This window comes from Mastomys coucha, unplaced genomic scaffold (assembly GCF_008632895.1).
Source record: "Mastomys coucha isolate ucsf_1 unplaced genomic scaffold, UCSF_Mcou_1 pScaffold23, whole genome shotgun sequence".
NCBI classification, from domain to species: Eukaryota; Metazoa; Chordata; class Mammalia; order Rodentia; family Muridae; genus Mastomys; species Mastomys coucha.
This window is the reverse complement of record NW_022196906.1, coordinates 72,474,640-72,489,300: the sequence shown is the minus strand read 5'-3', so window position 1 is coordinate 72,489,300 and position 14,661 is coordinate 72,474,640. Positions and strand designations below refer to the sequence as shown.

General features: G+C 43.6%; 1 protein-coding gene across 1 annotated transcript in view; it reads right to left on the bottom strand.

Annotated features, from left to right (window-relative positions):
- Gclc (glutamate-cysteine ligase catalytic subunit) overlaps nt 1-11,257 on the bottom strand; it is a 39,682-nt gene extending 28,425 nt beyond the window's left edge. The window contains exon 1 of the mRNA XM_031343582.1: nt 10,836-11,257. Within this exon, the coding sequence (XP_031199442.1) occupies nt 10,836-10,985 (150 nt within the window). The 5' untranslated portion in view covers nt 10,986-11,257. The remainder of the gene's footprint in view (nt 1-10,835) is intronic.
- Nucleotides 11,258-14,661: the final 3,404 nt, after the last annotated feature.

Here is a 14,661-nt window from a genome sequence, read left to right as displayed (position 1 = left end):
TTTTTTTTTTTTTTCTGAGACTGTTCTACGGGAACCTTATTTGGGATCTGGTCTTAGTTAACGGAAGGCTACCTATGTACAAAATGTGCTAACAGTGTGACCCAGGGTCCTTCACTGTGCTACTCAATCACTCCCCTGTTCTGAACACTTCAAGGGCTCACAGTAAAAAATCACATTAAGTAAGTGCCATCCTTCGTCCAACCCTTTTCCACCATGCTGCAGGCACACTTGCCTTTTTGCTCCTCCAGTAACCATGTCAGGTCTCTCCTGTATTCCTTCTTTGGGGGAACTTTGTAGGCCTCACACACTGACTTCCCCTAAAGCAACCACCCACACTGTAACAAGCTGCCTTACCTACTCTGCTTTCCCAGAATCCCCTTTTACTTAAAGGTAATCTTGTTTCTAAAGTTACCCTTTAGAACACAGGCTTATAAACCTCTCCATGAACGTGAGTGGGAATCTGAGCCAACTGCATGCTCTTCTGTTACCAGTAAGATGCTGGGCATATTTTCACTTTGTATTAGGTCTTTAGGCAAGTGCATTTCTTTTTCAGTCAAAGTAAGTCACTTGGAATTGTACAGAGTGGCCAAACTGACTCTTGCTATTTTCACCTCAAACCATTTTCTCTAGTTCATTCTGAGCCAAGCAACTAGACAACCAAGCTCTTCAGAGCTGAGTACAGAGTAAGTCTTTTCTGGGTGAGAGCTGGGAGTGAAATGTGTGTGAGTTCTGTGCTTACAGCACTTCCTGGCTCTTACTCTACTTGATTAGAAGAAGGGTCAATGGATCCTAAGCCCTAGACACAGCCACCTCTTGGCCTACCAGCACAATCAGGACTACTGGAGTGCTAGTCAATGAAACAACAACACTTACCTCCCCTTTAGATATGTCTGAGACTTGCAGCTCTCAGAGAATAAACTCCATGAGGTTTTTAAAAAAACTTTATGAGCTTTCAGTGACTGGTGCTATCTCTAACTGTTTTAAACAGTTCAGAAGTGTGGATGATCCTTTAGGACCATGCCTATATCTGTAGAGCGCTAAGAACCTGACCTCTTGACTCCTACGGTTAATTCCAATGAGATAAAAATGACATCCCAGATTTTTTGTGTATGTAACATATAAATGTGTGGGTACATTCCTGTGCATCAGTCTCCTTGTTTTCTATGTTGCTTGAGATAGTCTTTGCCATTTTTCTACCGTGTTTGCCAGGCTAGCTGGCCCACAACCTTCCAGATTATCCTGCCTTTACCTCCTTGTCCTCATAAGAGAGCAGGGATCACACGTGCTTGCACTATTACAGCTGGTTTTTACATGAGTTCTGAGGATTTGAAGTCAGGTCTTCACTTTGCATGGTAAAGCTTTTATTCATTGAGCCATTTCCTCGGTTCACATCTCAGATTTTGAACAGTTTCGAAGTTTGAAGAAAAATATTCAGGAGTTCCTTACTTTAGGGTTTCTGAGAAATCTGCATGCCTTTTAGAAACAAAAGACTTAAAAAAATCTTGCAAGGAAACTGCAAAGAAGATAGCAGATGCATGTAGACATATGTGTCATCTGGAATATCTGTGTCTTTGGGATACTTTTGCAATCTTATTGTGGAAATTAGTTAAACTACAAAATCCTGACCACAGCAGACACAATACGAACAGAGAGCACTCAAATAACAGATTAGGGCCACCTACTCTCCTAGGACAGACCAGGCCTACAGCCAAGTTTTCTGGTTACTTACAATAATTCATCAATATAAATTCTTAGGGAGGACGAGCTTTGTGGTCGTCGCCATGTGTGAGGTCTTCTAGGTTTGATCCAAGCACTATAACACAAATGTTTAAAAGAAACAAAGTAGCATCCAGACAAAAACCCTGCTAGCAAGCACTACATGCTTGCCCTTGAGTCTGTCTCCATGCACCCTAGTGCTGACCCATCTTTCAGACTATTATTAAATAATCTAGAAAAAAATCTCCAAATACTATCTTTGAACCTCCAGTCAGACTGGGTGTAGCACTTTCCTCCAAATTGAAATACTTCCTTCATGAAAGGGGTGGGGAGGGACACACTCCCGAGATCCAGGAAGTTCATGAAATTAGTGAGAACTACAGGTTCCTCTCTAAGACTATGGAAGCAGTGAACAAACACTGGAGAGGAGCAGAGAGACTGACAGAACTGTCCACTGCCCGCTCCACAGCAGGCCCAAGACTAGCTTTAAAGAGTCAGCACCCAGGCTGGGGTAGCCATTCCTGTGACACAGTGCCTTCTAACTGTCCGTTCTCCTGAAAGTCATCCTTCCCCTAGACCCTTGTAAGTGTCCCCAGTAAGCACAATGCTTTGCCAAGCTGGACTTCGGTGCAATTGTTTCTTTGGTCTGCCACCTGTGCCTTAATGGGGGTGGACACACATTTGTTCACTTCTGTTTCTGAGTCTCACAACAACTTACAGTCCCACACAGCTCCCTACACAGCCTTAAGTACATTAAGAAGATGGCCTCAACTACTGGCCATCTCAGTTTCCCATGCTGGCTCTGTCAAATCCACATAACTCTGCTCTGGAAATGGAGCCTACCCTCCAGCCAGGGGCTTTCTCGGTGGCAGCAAGCTTTTTTCTCTTCTTCATTCTCTCTTCCTGGGCCAGCACAGGACATGGTAATATACAGCAGTGGTTCTCAACCTAGGAGTCAAGACCTCTTTGGGGGGGTGTCAAACAACCCTTTCACAGGGGTCACTTAAGACCATCAGAAAACATAGATACTTATATTATAATTCATAGCAGTATGAAGTAGCAATAGAAATGATTTTATAGTTGGGCATCACCACAACATGAGGAACTATATTAAAGAATCATGGCACTAGGAAGGGTGAGAACCATTGGTATACAGGAAGTAGTCAATAAATAAATACTCCCGAATTCGAAAGCAGCCCACCATGGAAATACAGCCTTTGGAGCCTTACCATGTCAGAAAAGTTGAAGTTTCAATTTCTCTGAAGAGCAGTTTGTGCCACTTAGTCTGCTTGTTGATATCCTAGAATAACTACAAGGCTCAAATAGGTTTACTCCCTTCATACAGACAAAAATTCAGAAGTTTACTATGCACGACTACACAATCAGGTACAGCCTTCAGTGCATGCTGCTTCAGAGACAATGTTAAAACCCCATCCAGACAAGGAAAGAAAACAGATTCTAATATTTGTTGTGTGCATTTCAGGATTTTTCAAACTCACTGACATTTAGATCATACTCAAACTGTTAAAAAGTATTAAAAGCATGTGCCTAGAATTCACAAAGCCCTGCCTGGAATCCCTGGCACCACAAAAACAAAAGGATACCAAAACAAACAAGAAAAGGTTGGCCAATCTTGGTTACTGAGTGTCTTAGAACCAGGAGGACAACCAGCTTGGGCAGAGTATAGACAAAGGAGAACAGAGCTGGAAGGATAACAAAGTGTGGAGGGAGGCTTGCATTCCTTAAACAAAATGAATATAAAACCCAAACACACAAGAAAAGCCCAGAGAGCTACAAAGGCTCTTCCTCAAGAATTCAGAAAGTTATACAGAATTCAATGTTATATAGAAGTACCCCAAAGTATTTGCACTCCAATTAAATTCTAACTCAGGGGTACTAGGTAGAGGACATATAAGTATGTAGACTTTTCTGGAGCTACTCATAAACTATAAAAACTACTCTCTCTAAATCATTATATTCAGAAGTATTATGAACTCATACAGAAACATCTACACACTAAGAACCTCACAAGGTAGAGTTCATTTCTATCATTCAAAGATTGCCAGGCATCCAAAGCACACAAGCATACTAAAGTGGAGGTTGGGTCAACTAAATGGCAGGTGACCTGAAATGTCCAAAGCAATCATTAGAACCAGACTAATTATTGTAATTCAGTATCCACAAGAGTGGGTTTAGAAGGTGGAAGGATAAATGACAAACTTAGAAAATCAGCAAAGTGCCGGACAGTGGTGGCACACGCCTTTAATCCCAGCACTTGGGAGGCAGAGGCAGGTGGATTTCTGAGTTCGAGGCCATCCTGGTCTACAGAGTGAGTTCCAGGACAGCCGGGGCTACACAGAGAAACCCTGTCTCAAACCCCCCCCCCCCAAAAAAAAAAGAAAAGAAAAGAAAATCAGAAATATATATGGTTTTGTATGTGCAAGACCAACACACTGAAAACTATGAAACACTGCTGAGAAATTATTAGAGATGTAGAGAGAGATTTACTTGTTCATGATTAGGGAGATTCAATATTGTTTAGGTTTCAATTCTCAAATTGATTATGAGGACTTGATAGAGTTCTAAGATCAAAATCTCATGAGAGCTTATTTTTTATAAAAACTGACTACCTGGTTCTAAATCTCTTAGAAATTCAATGTCTCTATAGAAACAAATTTAAACTAATTAAAAAGAAAAATGATTGCTCCTATCTGATTCCCCCCCCCAAAAAAAAAAAAGCAGTAGTACACAAGACTTTAATTCCAGCACCCAGGAGGCAGAGGAAGGCAGATCTCTGAGTTTGAGGCCAGTATGGTCCACAGAGCAAGTTCTCAACGGGTAGGGCTACATGGAGAAACCCTGTCTCCAGAAACCAGAAAAACAAGCAAGCAAACAAACAATGAACAAATAAAAACAACTTCAAAGCAAAGAGAGATGGTATACCTTGACTTTATGCTCTACAGAACAAAGGAAAGTCAGATCAGTGGACAATGCAACAAACACAGAAATAAAAGCACACAGAGTGGAGAGCATGCCTTTGCAGGCAGTGGAAGCCTAGGCCTTCCAGCAAACACTGGAGCAATACTCAACACAAATGCGAGTGTATGCACAGACAATACATAAATACATGTGTATGCACAGACAATACATACGCTGTCTTTCCTTTCTATGAAACATAGATAAATTGGGGCTAGGGGAAAGGCATGACCCAGAATCTTTGTGATACCTATTCAGAAGTGAATTGTCTTCCCTTCAGATAAGAAGTTAATATTCAGAGTTTACAAAAGTTGCAAAAATTAAATATCAAGGAAATAAACTGCCAATCAATGAACAGACAGATTAACTAAGTAGACAGTGTTCACAAAACAAAACAAATGAAACACAGTACAAATGGCCAATAATTAAAAAGTGCTCAATATCCCTACCAGGAAAATTCAAATTCATACTCCCTCACCTGCCTCAGGTGCCTCAGGCTATCATCAATAAATCTAACAAGGAATGTTAGAGAGGATGTGGAGAGAAAGGAACCCTTACTCACTGCAGTGGGGGTGAAAATTAATAGAACCACTGCGGAAATGCGTTTGAATTCTCAAAAAATTAAAACTAGAACTACCATATGAGTAGCATGAGCTATTTCACTCCTGGGCATTTCCTCACAGAACTCCATACCCCACCATAGAGGTATTTACCTGCTTATTGCTGCTTTTTTTTCCACTATAGAAAGGAATCAGAATCAACCTAGTTGTCCATCAAACAGAGGAACATATAATGAAAATCTGGCATTCATACATATAGTGTATTAATACTATTTAGTGTTAGAGAAGAATGTGATCACAAAACTTGCAGGAAAACAGATGGGCCTAGAATGGACTTAAGGGAGGACATACAAATCAGAAAAACCTCTGCATGTTCTCCCTTATATTCGGAATCTAGCTAATAATATATATAAATAAATGTACATGTAAGGTCAGTATAATATGTAGAAGAGAATTTTAAAAAGCTAAATATTAGGAAATAAGGACTGAATGCATGTAACAGACCCAAACTACGAAAGAATATAAAACTAATTGTTTTTCTAGTTCTATCTATTTTTGGTAGTAGTTATACATATATTCATTCAACTGTCAAAATATAAAATCCAATATAAAATTTCAGTTTGTGTTCTGAATAGCTATTCTGCCAGGACATGGTCTAAGAATGGAGTCATGTGAGGAGAATTCTGAGTACTTCTGAGAAAACTCCAAAGAAAAGAGTCTTGTGACCTTAGTTTCTTCAAAACAAGGATCTGTTAAAGGAATGAGTTTACATGCTCCTCCCAGCTGAGTCAGGCAGGAGTGAGCTTACTTCAGATTACTCATTATTGCTTGCTGGTGGTACGCCATTAAATGTTTAAACTATCCTTTCTATGACATGGTTTGTCCTTAACTCAGGTGATTCTTACCCTTCAGGGTATAAACTGTCAGATGCTCTGAATAAAGCTGGGTATTGCATGAGACTTGTATCAGCTCTGTTGTCCCAGGTTCCACCCATCACCTCTAGAGTGGTGGCACTATTCTAACTGCAATGTAAGTTCATTGGGTCTTTGGGTCCCGTCTAATTTTGGTGTGACTTTTTTTATTTACAACATTTTTTTTAAATAATAAAGTTTAAAATAAAATTCAAAAAAGAATGAGATGTGTTCAACAGCTTATTCTAGTAAGTCAATAAATGTGATTCTGAAATGCAATGTTATTATTTACTGTCATTTTATTCTGAGTGCATGTGTACATATGTCTGTACCCCAGAGGAGTGTAGTACTCTCAGAGGCCAGAGTGCTGGGACTGGAGTTACAATGGCTGTTCGGAGGCAATGGAAACTGGGCTTTCTGGAAAAACAACATGTGCTTTAAACTGGTGAGCCATTTAAAATTCCACCATAAACTACTAAGCTAATGAAACAGATCTGGCTGTGAACACAAAACAATGAATGTGGAATGACTCACAGATGCCTGTGGCTATTTAAGTGAGATGTAAAGTGAAGCCTTGTGACACAGGCCTATGACCCTAGTCTCCTGGAAGCAGGAAGATTAAAAGTTCAAGGCCTGCCTATTTCAAAATTTAAAAAAGGGCTGAGGATATAGCTCAGTGGTAGTAGTGTGCTTGCTGAGCATACATATCCTTGAGACAAAGCAGCAAACTTGAATAACTGGGTTTGGGAAGACATTCTTTGAGAATGCTTTCTTTTTCCTGCATTAAAACTTTTTGTTTACATTTTTATTAACACATATTAATTATTTTTCAAGGTCTCATCTTTACCATATCTGGGGCTGCGATGAAGAAAGAACACAAGAAGGACTTAGATAGGCTATGCTCACTCTGATGGTGCAGCACCAACGACAGCAACAACCAAGAGCCTCCACATGGGCAGGGAATTAGCTAGTCTTGTAGGAGGTCTCTGTAGGTGAGTGGTTTTAGAATGTACTGGTAGGGGAAAGACCTTGCCAATGTCCCATGAGCCTGAGGCTTTGGCCTTTGACATGACTCAAGTAAAATCATACTCGTCCACTCAGAACTTTACTCACTCCGTAACATGACGTCTTCTATACATCTGCTTTTTGCATTATGTCCTGACAGCTCCATGGCCTGCATACTGTAAGTGCTGTAAAAGGGGATTGGGAACATGCCAAGCACTGCAAATAATCTAAAACTTTAGAATCAGGTTTCAATTCTGCTACTAAATAACTGAAAAGGCTTGGCCAAGCTAACAGCAATATTTTTTTTTAAGTAGTAGCTGCACTACAGGATAGTGGAGATTAAACCAAGGGTCTTATGCATGCTAGAAAGGAACTCTCTAACTGAATTACGTCCCTAATCCTGCATCAGTATTTTATTTATTGTCTGTTTGTGACGGGGCTTCTCAATGTAGCCCTGGCTGTCCTAGAACTTACTACAGAGACCAGGCTGGCCTTGAACTCACAGAGATACAATTGCTTCCAGAATGCTGGGGCTGAAGGTCTGTGCCACCATGCCCAGCTTCCTCTATCAGTATTTTAAAATATAAACACTGAACTATAAACAAAACCTGTACCTGAAGACTCCTCCTTTCCCATATCACCTTCATCCAGGAACAAGTGGTATTTATTTGGTTCTTCAAGTTAGAACTTCCATTTCCCAAAGAAACATCCTAATAAATGGTGCCCAGAGTTAGGAGCTGTCATTAAAGGTGAAATAGGCATGTGTAGAAAAAAGAGAGGAAAAAAAAATCAAACAAACAAACAAACAAACAAACAAGTCAAGCAAACAAAAAACCCTATCCTAACTGTGTACACTCAAACTGTAAAAAGCTGGAAGAAATAGGAGAAAATGAAGTAATGGGGCTCAAGACCCAACGGTCAGTCTGTCAAACAGTAAGCATGCTTCCTTCTGGTGTGGAGAGTTAAACACTGTCCTTACACATGGAGCTGACTACTTCTCAAGTGGCAGGCTCCCTTCCAAACACAACTATGACCAGTTTTAAGGCTTGGCTGCACATCTTTTTGTTCTTTACCAACCAAGTCCATGGCCCACATAAATACAATGTCAACCTCCCTAACTCCGAGACCCTTTAATACAGTTCTCCTGTTGTGGTGACGTTCCCCCTACCATAAAATTATTTTCATTGCTACTTAATAACTGTAATGTTGCTACTGTTATGAACTGTAATATAAACATCTGATATGCAGGCTATCTGATATGTGACCTTCCCGCTGTATTTGGTGCTGTGCCTATCCAGTGCAACACACCACCATCTAAAACACTTCTCCCCAGCACGGCTAGCCTCATCTCCAGGGCCCATACCACTCACCACACCTTCCCCTTCCTATCTACTCAGTCTGACTCTTAGTTACTCTCCAAGGCTTCCACTTAGAGGTAGCATGTTAAGATCCTGACTGGCCTTCAGACATCTCAATGTGTGACAGTAAGTTCCCACTGTGCCCGGTAACTTCTGCTCTTGCACATAAGGCTCACGTGATGACAAATACTTGGGCGGGAGACTGCCAGAAGAAATGTAAAAGTACCACAGAAGAGGCTAGGTATCTGTACTCCAAAGGTCGGAGGCAAGGGTGTGCAGCCCCCGGGGGAGAGACCAAGGCTTCACGGAAGTGTCTGTCATTCAGGAGCACTAGAACCCTGGGGACTTTTCCTCCTTGCCCCCTAGGAACTTCTCACAGTTCTCCAATCCTTCCAGTATCAGGCTATTTCCAAGTAAACTCTCAACACTGGAAGGTTGGGGGAAAAATCAGTTTATAGGTTTCTACGTAACATATGACAAACTATTTGCAAAAAGAAATCTGGAAATGCAGCTTCAAGCAGCCACTAAGTTTTCAAGGGATGTTGCTGATGTCATCTACTGTAGGAACAGTGTTAGCCAGGCAACTTATTATTGGAGGGTTACACCTCTGGAGTCCAACTTGCCTGGTCTACACAGTGAGTTCCAGGACAGTCAGGGCTACCCAGAGAAACCCTGTCTTGAAAAACAGTGTTAACTGGCTGAAATGCTGGGCCCAACCTTCTCCCCCTAGACAGAGGTTGCCAGGCTTCTCTCTCCTTGATCTTTTGTGGGGAGGAAGGTAAACTTGGTACCAACTCTCTATCCACCAAATCCTCTCATGATGGAAATGCGGGTAGTATACTTGAAGTCCTGCTCTGAAGCTCCTCTCACACCTTTCTTTACTCAGTCTGCCATAGGAAACAGGCAGTTAGTTGTACATGCTCTTCCTGCCAACAGGGGGAGCATCTCCTAGAACAGGAAGAGGGATCTGGGAGGTTCCTGGCCACTAGAATAAAGGCAAGGAGGAAAGCAAGGGACTGGGGGAACCCTGGGCTTCGAGGGCATTGAACGTCTGTGGATGAAGTTCAACTCAGAACGGTTACAAACACATTCATTTGTTCTTATTTTTGTCTTTACCAAGTCCTAGTAAAACGGTGAAAGATGTCGGGGAAAGTAAATTTTTGATTGCTCAACAATGGCTGGTTCCACGAGAACCTTAAAAAGGACGCTACAATTTGCTGCTGCCAACTATACCAGGCACATAGTTAGGCTCTAAGGAAAAACAAGTGAATAAAAACCATTATGTTCCTGTCCTGTAAATGATACACAGGACACAAATGAAGAACTGTCAACACAACAAACTTTGGACTAAAACCGGAGAACTGCCAAACGAGTGTGTCCCTTTCCTGAAAGGAAATGTGATAGACAATTTTTGTAAAAATATTAATTATTTATTAGTCCTTACACTTCCTAAGTCCAAGCATAGTTCTTCCAGCTGCAGAAGGCAGAATCATCTGCCAACATCAGATACAGAAAAACTAACATTTTGCAAGATATTCTATGCTGGTACAGCAACACTTTGAAACTTGGCCCAAGGATAATACTGACTAAACGATAAATTACATATAGGAGTGGCACGCTATCTACAGTAAATGCCAAACCCACACAACAAAGGTCAGACTCTGGAGGTCTGGAGGTTATTAAGTTTATGTATCTTTTTATCAATGTATTATTTAAAAATAGGGAATGCGCACAATAAAAAAAAAAAGTGTTTAGCGTTGCCGCATGATTCTGATGGTTCGAACAAATGGGTCCCAGAGATCAAGCACAAGTTTTAGCATTGACTGGTAACGCTTAGCTGCAGGACCTAACCAGTCTTACCTAACCTCTAAGTTGTAAGCATTTACAGTTCAACGGGAAAATGAAGTCTCTGGCCTTTAAGGAAGGCAACCCCAAGTCCTTAAGTCTAGCAATGTTTGGTTGCAACGTATAACTCTAAAGTTTGCGGACCGGTGTGAGACGTGACAGGCGTTTAAGAAAAGAAGCTAGAGATGACAAGAGGGCTGAAGCAAACACCCTGGAGATTTGAAACGCGATAGCGAGCCAGCCGGAGCAGGTCGGTCCCGTTCACACTCATCTCCAAGGCGAACAGTGCGACCGGACGCCGGGAGGCAGCTATTCACCCACACACACCCCTCCCGCTCGGGCCCTCCCAGGATCCGAGTGGCTTTCGTCCCGACAGGAATGAATGAGCCCGAGTCGCCAGCGCCGAGCCGGGGCCGGTGGCGGGGCGGCGGGCGGCCTGGCCGAACAAAGGCGCGCGGGCTCACCTCGTCACCCCACTTGAGCACGTCCTTGTGCCGGTCCTTGACTGCGTGGTAGATGTGCAGGAACTGGAGGATGCCGTGCCTCCGCACGTGGTCGGCGTGGCGCTGGGTCTCTTCCCAGCTCAGCGGCGAGCCTTGGGACAGCAGCCCCATGGCCGCGTCCTCCTCCCGGCCGCAGCTCCGCTCTGGGGGCGCCCTCGGGCCGCGCGGCGGGCGTCCCGTCCGTTCCCGCTCCGGCTCGGACCCCGCCGCGCGGTTGACAGCCCGGGCTGCGGTCTCTCGCTGCCGCCCGGTCTCGCGCTCCCACGCCGGCCCTGCGGCCCAGGCCGCCGCGGCAGCGCTCCACTCGGCGCCGCCGGTGTCGTGCACGGGCTTCCTACTTGCGACCCAAAGCTGCGGCGACACCGAGCATGCCCAGTTCCTCGCCCGCCGCTCCGCGCGCCGTGCTCCGGATTTTATAGGCTGCGGCGGGGGGGCGGGGAACAAAGCGGCGGGTCGTGGGCGGGGCCTGGGCGGGGGCGGGGCTGAGGCCGTGGGTGTCCGGGGGTGGCGGGGCTGTCTGCAAATAAAGACTGAAAAGTCTTGGTCCCAAGAGAAAATTGGGTCGGAAAAAAAAAAAAAAAGAAAGAAAAGAAAAGAAAGAAAAAGATTGTTAAGATTGTTTGGATTAATGAAAAGCCAACGAGATTACTTTTTAGGTGGGAAGGGAGCCTAATGATCACGAAACAATGAGAGATTAAAATGTGTTATGAAAAAGAACTCGGGAGGCAGCTGAAATATCTGCTCAACTCTTTGTACAGGTATAAAGTTAAGAGTGATCCTTTTTTTCTTTTTTCTTCTTGGTTTTACGAGACAGGGTTTCTCTGCGTAGCCCTGGCTGTCCTGGACTGGCTTTGCTGGCTTCGAACTCAGAGATCTTCCTTCCTCCTATGTGCTGGGATCAAATATGGGACCACCATGCCCCGCTGAGTAATACTTTTGTTTGTTTGTTTGTTTGTTTTTTTGAGACAGGATTTCTCTGTGCAGCCCTGACTGTCCTGGAACTCACTTTGTAGACCAGGCCAGCCTTGAACTCAGAAATCCGCCTGCCTCTACCTCCCAAGTGTGAGGATCAAAGACTTGCGCCACCACTGCCCGGCTGATTAATACTTTTTAATGAATGTTGTACGGCTCCACATGGCATGGATGGGCATAGAGTTGATTGCTGGCTATTTACATGCGATCATGTATGGACGGGGATTAGATATATGTATGCCATCATTGTAAATACTCTGCATTAACTCTTCGCCAACGGGATCTCTGGTTGGCACAGGCATTACTCATTGTGCAAAAGAGGTCTTGTGACTGTCTCCAAGTGTGCAGTGTGAGAAGTTTCTTCAGTTTCCCCACCTTCAGAAGCGAAGATTCATCCAGCAGCAGTCATTCTATTTTTGGGAGCGCTTTACAGTGCGGAAGGCTCTAGGAACTGGATTCCGTGGGAACGAAGAGAAGGTACCTTGCCTGAGTAGTTGTTCGATTAATGTTTTGCAACTAGAAAAATATATGCAGTAACTAGATGATCCATTCATGTACAGAGGGCAGAAAACACTTATTACACCCTTCCCCCTACACTGTAGCTACATTTTTAACATGCAGTTATTTAGAGACAAGATCTCACTATGTAGCTCAACCTGGCCTAGAACTCCAGGCAGCCATCTTGCCTCAACCTCCTGAGTGCTGGGATTATTAGAGGCATGAACTGCCACATTTACTTTAGATTTAATAGTTAATGAACACTCATCACAACATTCAATGAACACTAATCGATGAATGCATGATAGGAATATTTTCTCATTGGACTGTTCCATCTTGGGACCACAGATATTGAAAGTATGAGGTGGTTTCCACAGTGGAATGCGTTAGGTATGTACTCAGGCTAGATGGCATCTAGAGCCTCCGAGACAGGTGAGATCATCTATCTCTAGCACATAGCTGGAATAATAATTTTTAACAAATCATCCTAACACCTCCACCACTCAACCTTTGCTACTTACTGCCCCCTACCTTACTGTGCCTCCCCACTAACCTTCCTAGGTTGTCACTATGTTCCTGTCCACCATTCTTTCTTCTTTTCTGGATGCTGGAGAATCTCCAGCTGGCACACTCCTTGGAGTCCTGGTTACTCTGACTTATGCCTGAATTTGTATAACTTTATATGTTGGATACTGGCTTTCCTTAGAGTAGAGGTGATGTGTGTGTGTACATCTGTGTGTGTGTTGTACTTCTAGGAAAGTGTTCAATCTAGACTAGTGTTTTCTAAATGTTAGCTTCTCTGTGGAAAGAGCAGGTATTGGGAGATGGAGAGAAAAGCTCTTTTACCTGCATGTAAAATATCTCAAAGATGATTTGGTTATTCTCAAAATCTCACCTCACATTTTCATACACCTGCATGACTCAGCAGGATAGCTGCCAGCCTCAAGACTATTAAGCATTCGGAATCCCACTAACATGACATAAGAAGTGAACTTTTAGTTTTATCAAACTTAATTGTTTTAAATGTATTTCAAAATTGATTTCAGTGGCAGTGGTGTCTCCCGTCTATAACATCTCCCCCCACACATACACACACACTGGAAGCTGTGACAGAATTACCACAAGTTTGAGGCTAGCCTGGGCTAGAGCGAGGCAATAACCAACCCATTAAAATTTCATCTTTCTCTTGGTAACTGGGACACTCTTCTGTAAATTTGGAACAAGTTGGGAATGTGCACTGGTTGAATTTTCAACTGCAAATGAATTCTGATGAAAATTTAGTGACCCAAGAGCCTCCAGATTAGAAGACTTACTACAAAAATGAAAATATCTCATTAAAATATGTAGCCAGATGGTGGTAGTGCATGCTTTTAACTGCAGTACTTGGGAGGCAGAGGCAGGATTATATAACATTTATATAATGTTAATAAAATAGATTTCAGATATGTTTTAATAAAATAATTTCAGTAGCCCATTATTTACATTATCCCACTAAGTTCTTTTTCAGTTTTTTTAAGGCGGCTACTGAAAAATCTGACCTGTCTGTGGCCTCCTGCACTCCACTTCGTTGAAACAGAGCTGGTGTAGGCTTTTGTTTACACGTTGGAAAGTATTTTCCCTACCTGATGTTTTCTCAGAGAGACCATGAAGCAGTCTCCAGGGAAAATGTCAACTCAGTGTCAGGAGGAAAAATTTGCACGGTTCAGTAACTGACAAGTTCTAGCATAGCCAAATTCCGGCGCGATACTGAACGCCCTGGGGATTTACTCCGTGATCTGAGTTGGCCTGCACTGAATTGGGCTTCACCACCGCACAGGGAGATCTCTTGCTGTCTGAACTTTGAACGCTCAACTCCCGTGCGAGGGTCTCAGAACTAAGGGTAGTAACTTGACCACAGGCACTGTGGCGCCACTGGGCAGATCTGTTTCCTGAGTGTGCCTTTAACTATGAAAAGAAAAGAGACACCGCCACGAATCAACGCTCAGCAAGTGGCTCCCTTCGGCCTGAGCTTTCTTTGCACCTGCATGTTTCCAAGATTGCACTGTTACAAGACTGCCCGCCGGTCGGGTTTCAGCTCCGGAGCTCCTTTTTAAACAGGCGGAGGGGTCGAGAGGGGATGCTAAGAGAAGACAGAGATCCCAGCTTGCAGAACCAGCTCGCTCTCTCTCTCTCCTCCGCCACAATCGCAGGCGCATCCGGGTCAGCTCTCTTAGAGGAGAAAGAGCTGGGGTCTTGGGGCACCCAGCGGTGCGCGCAAACTCCGCGCGCCCGTCGTGCGAGCGCACACGCGCGCGCGCGCGCAGGCCCAGTCCGCAGG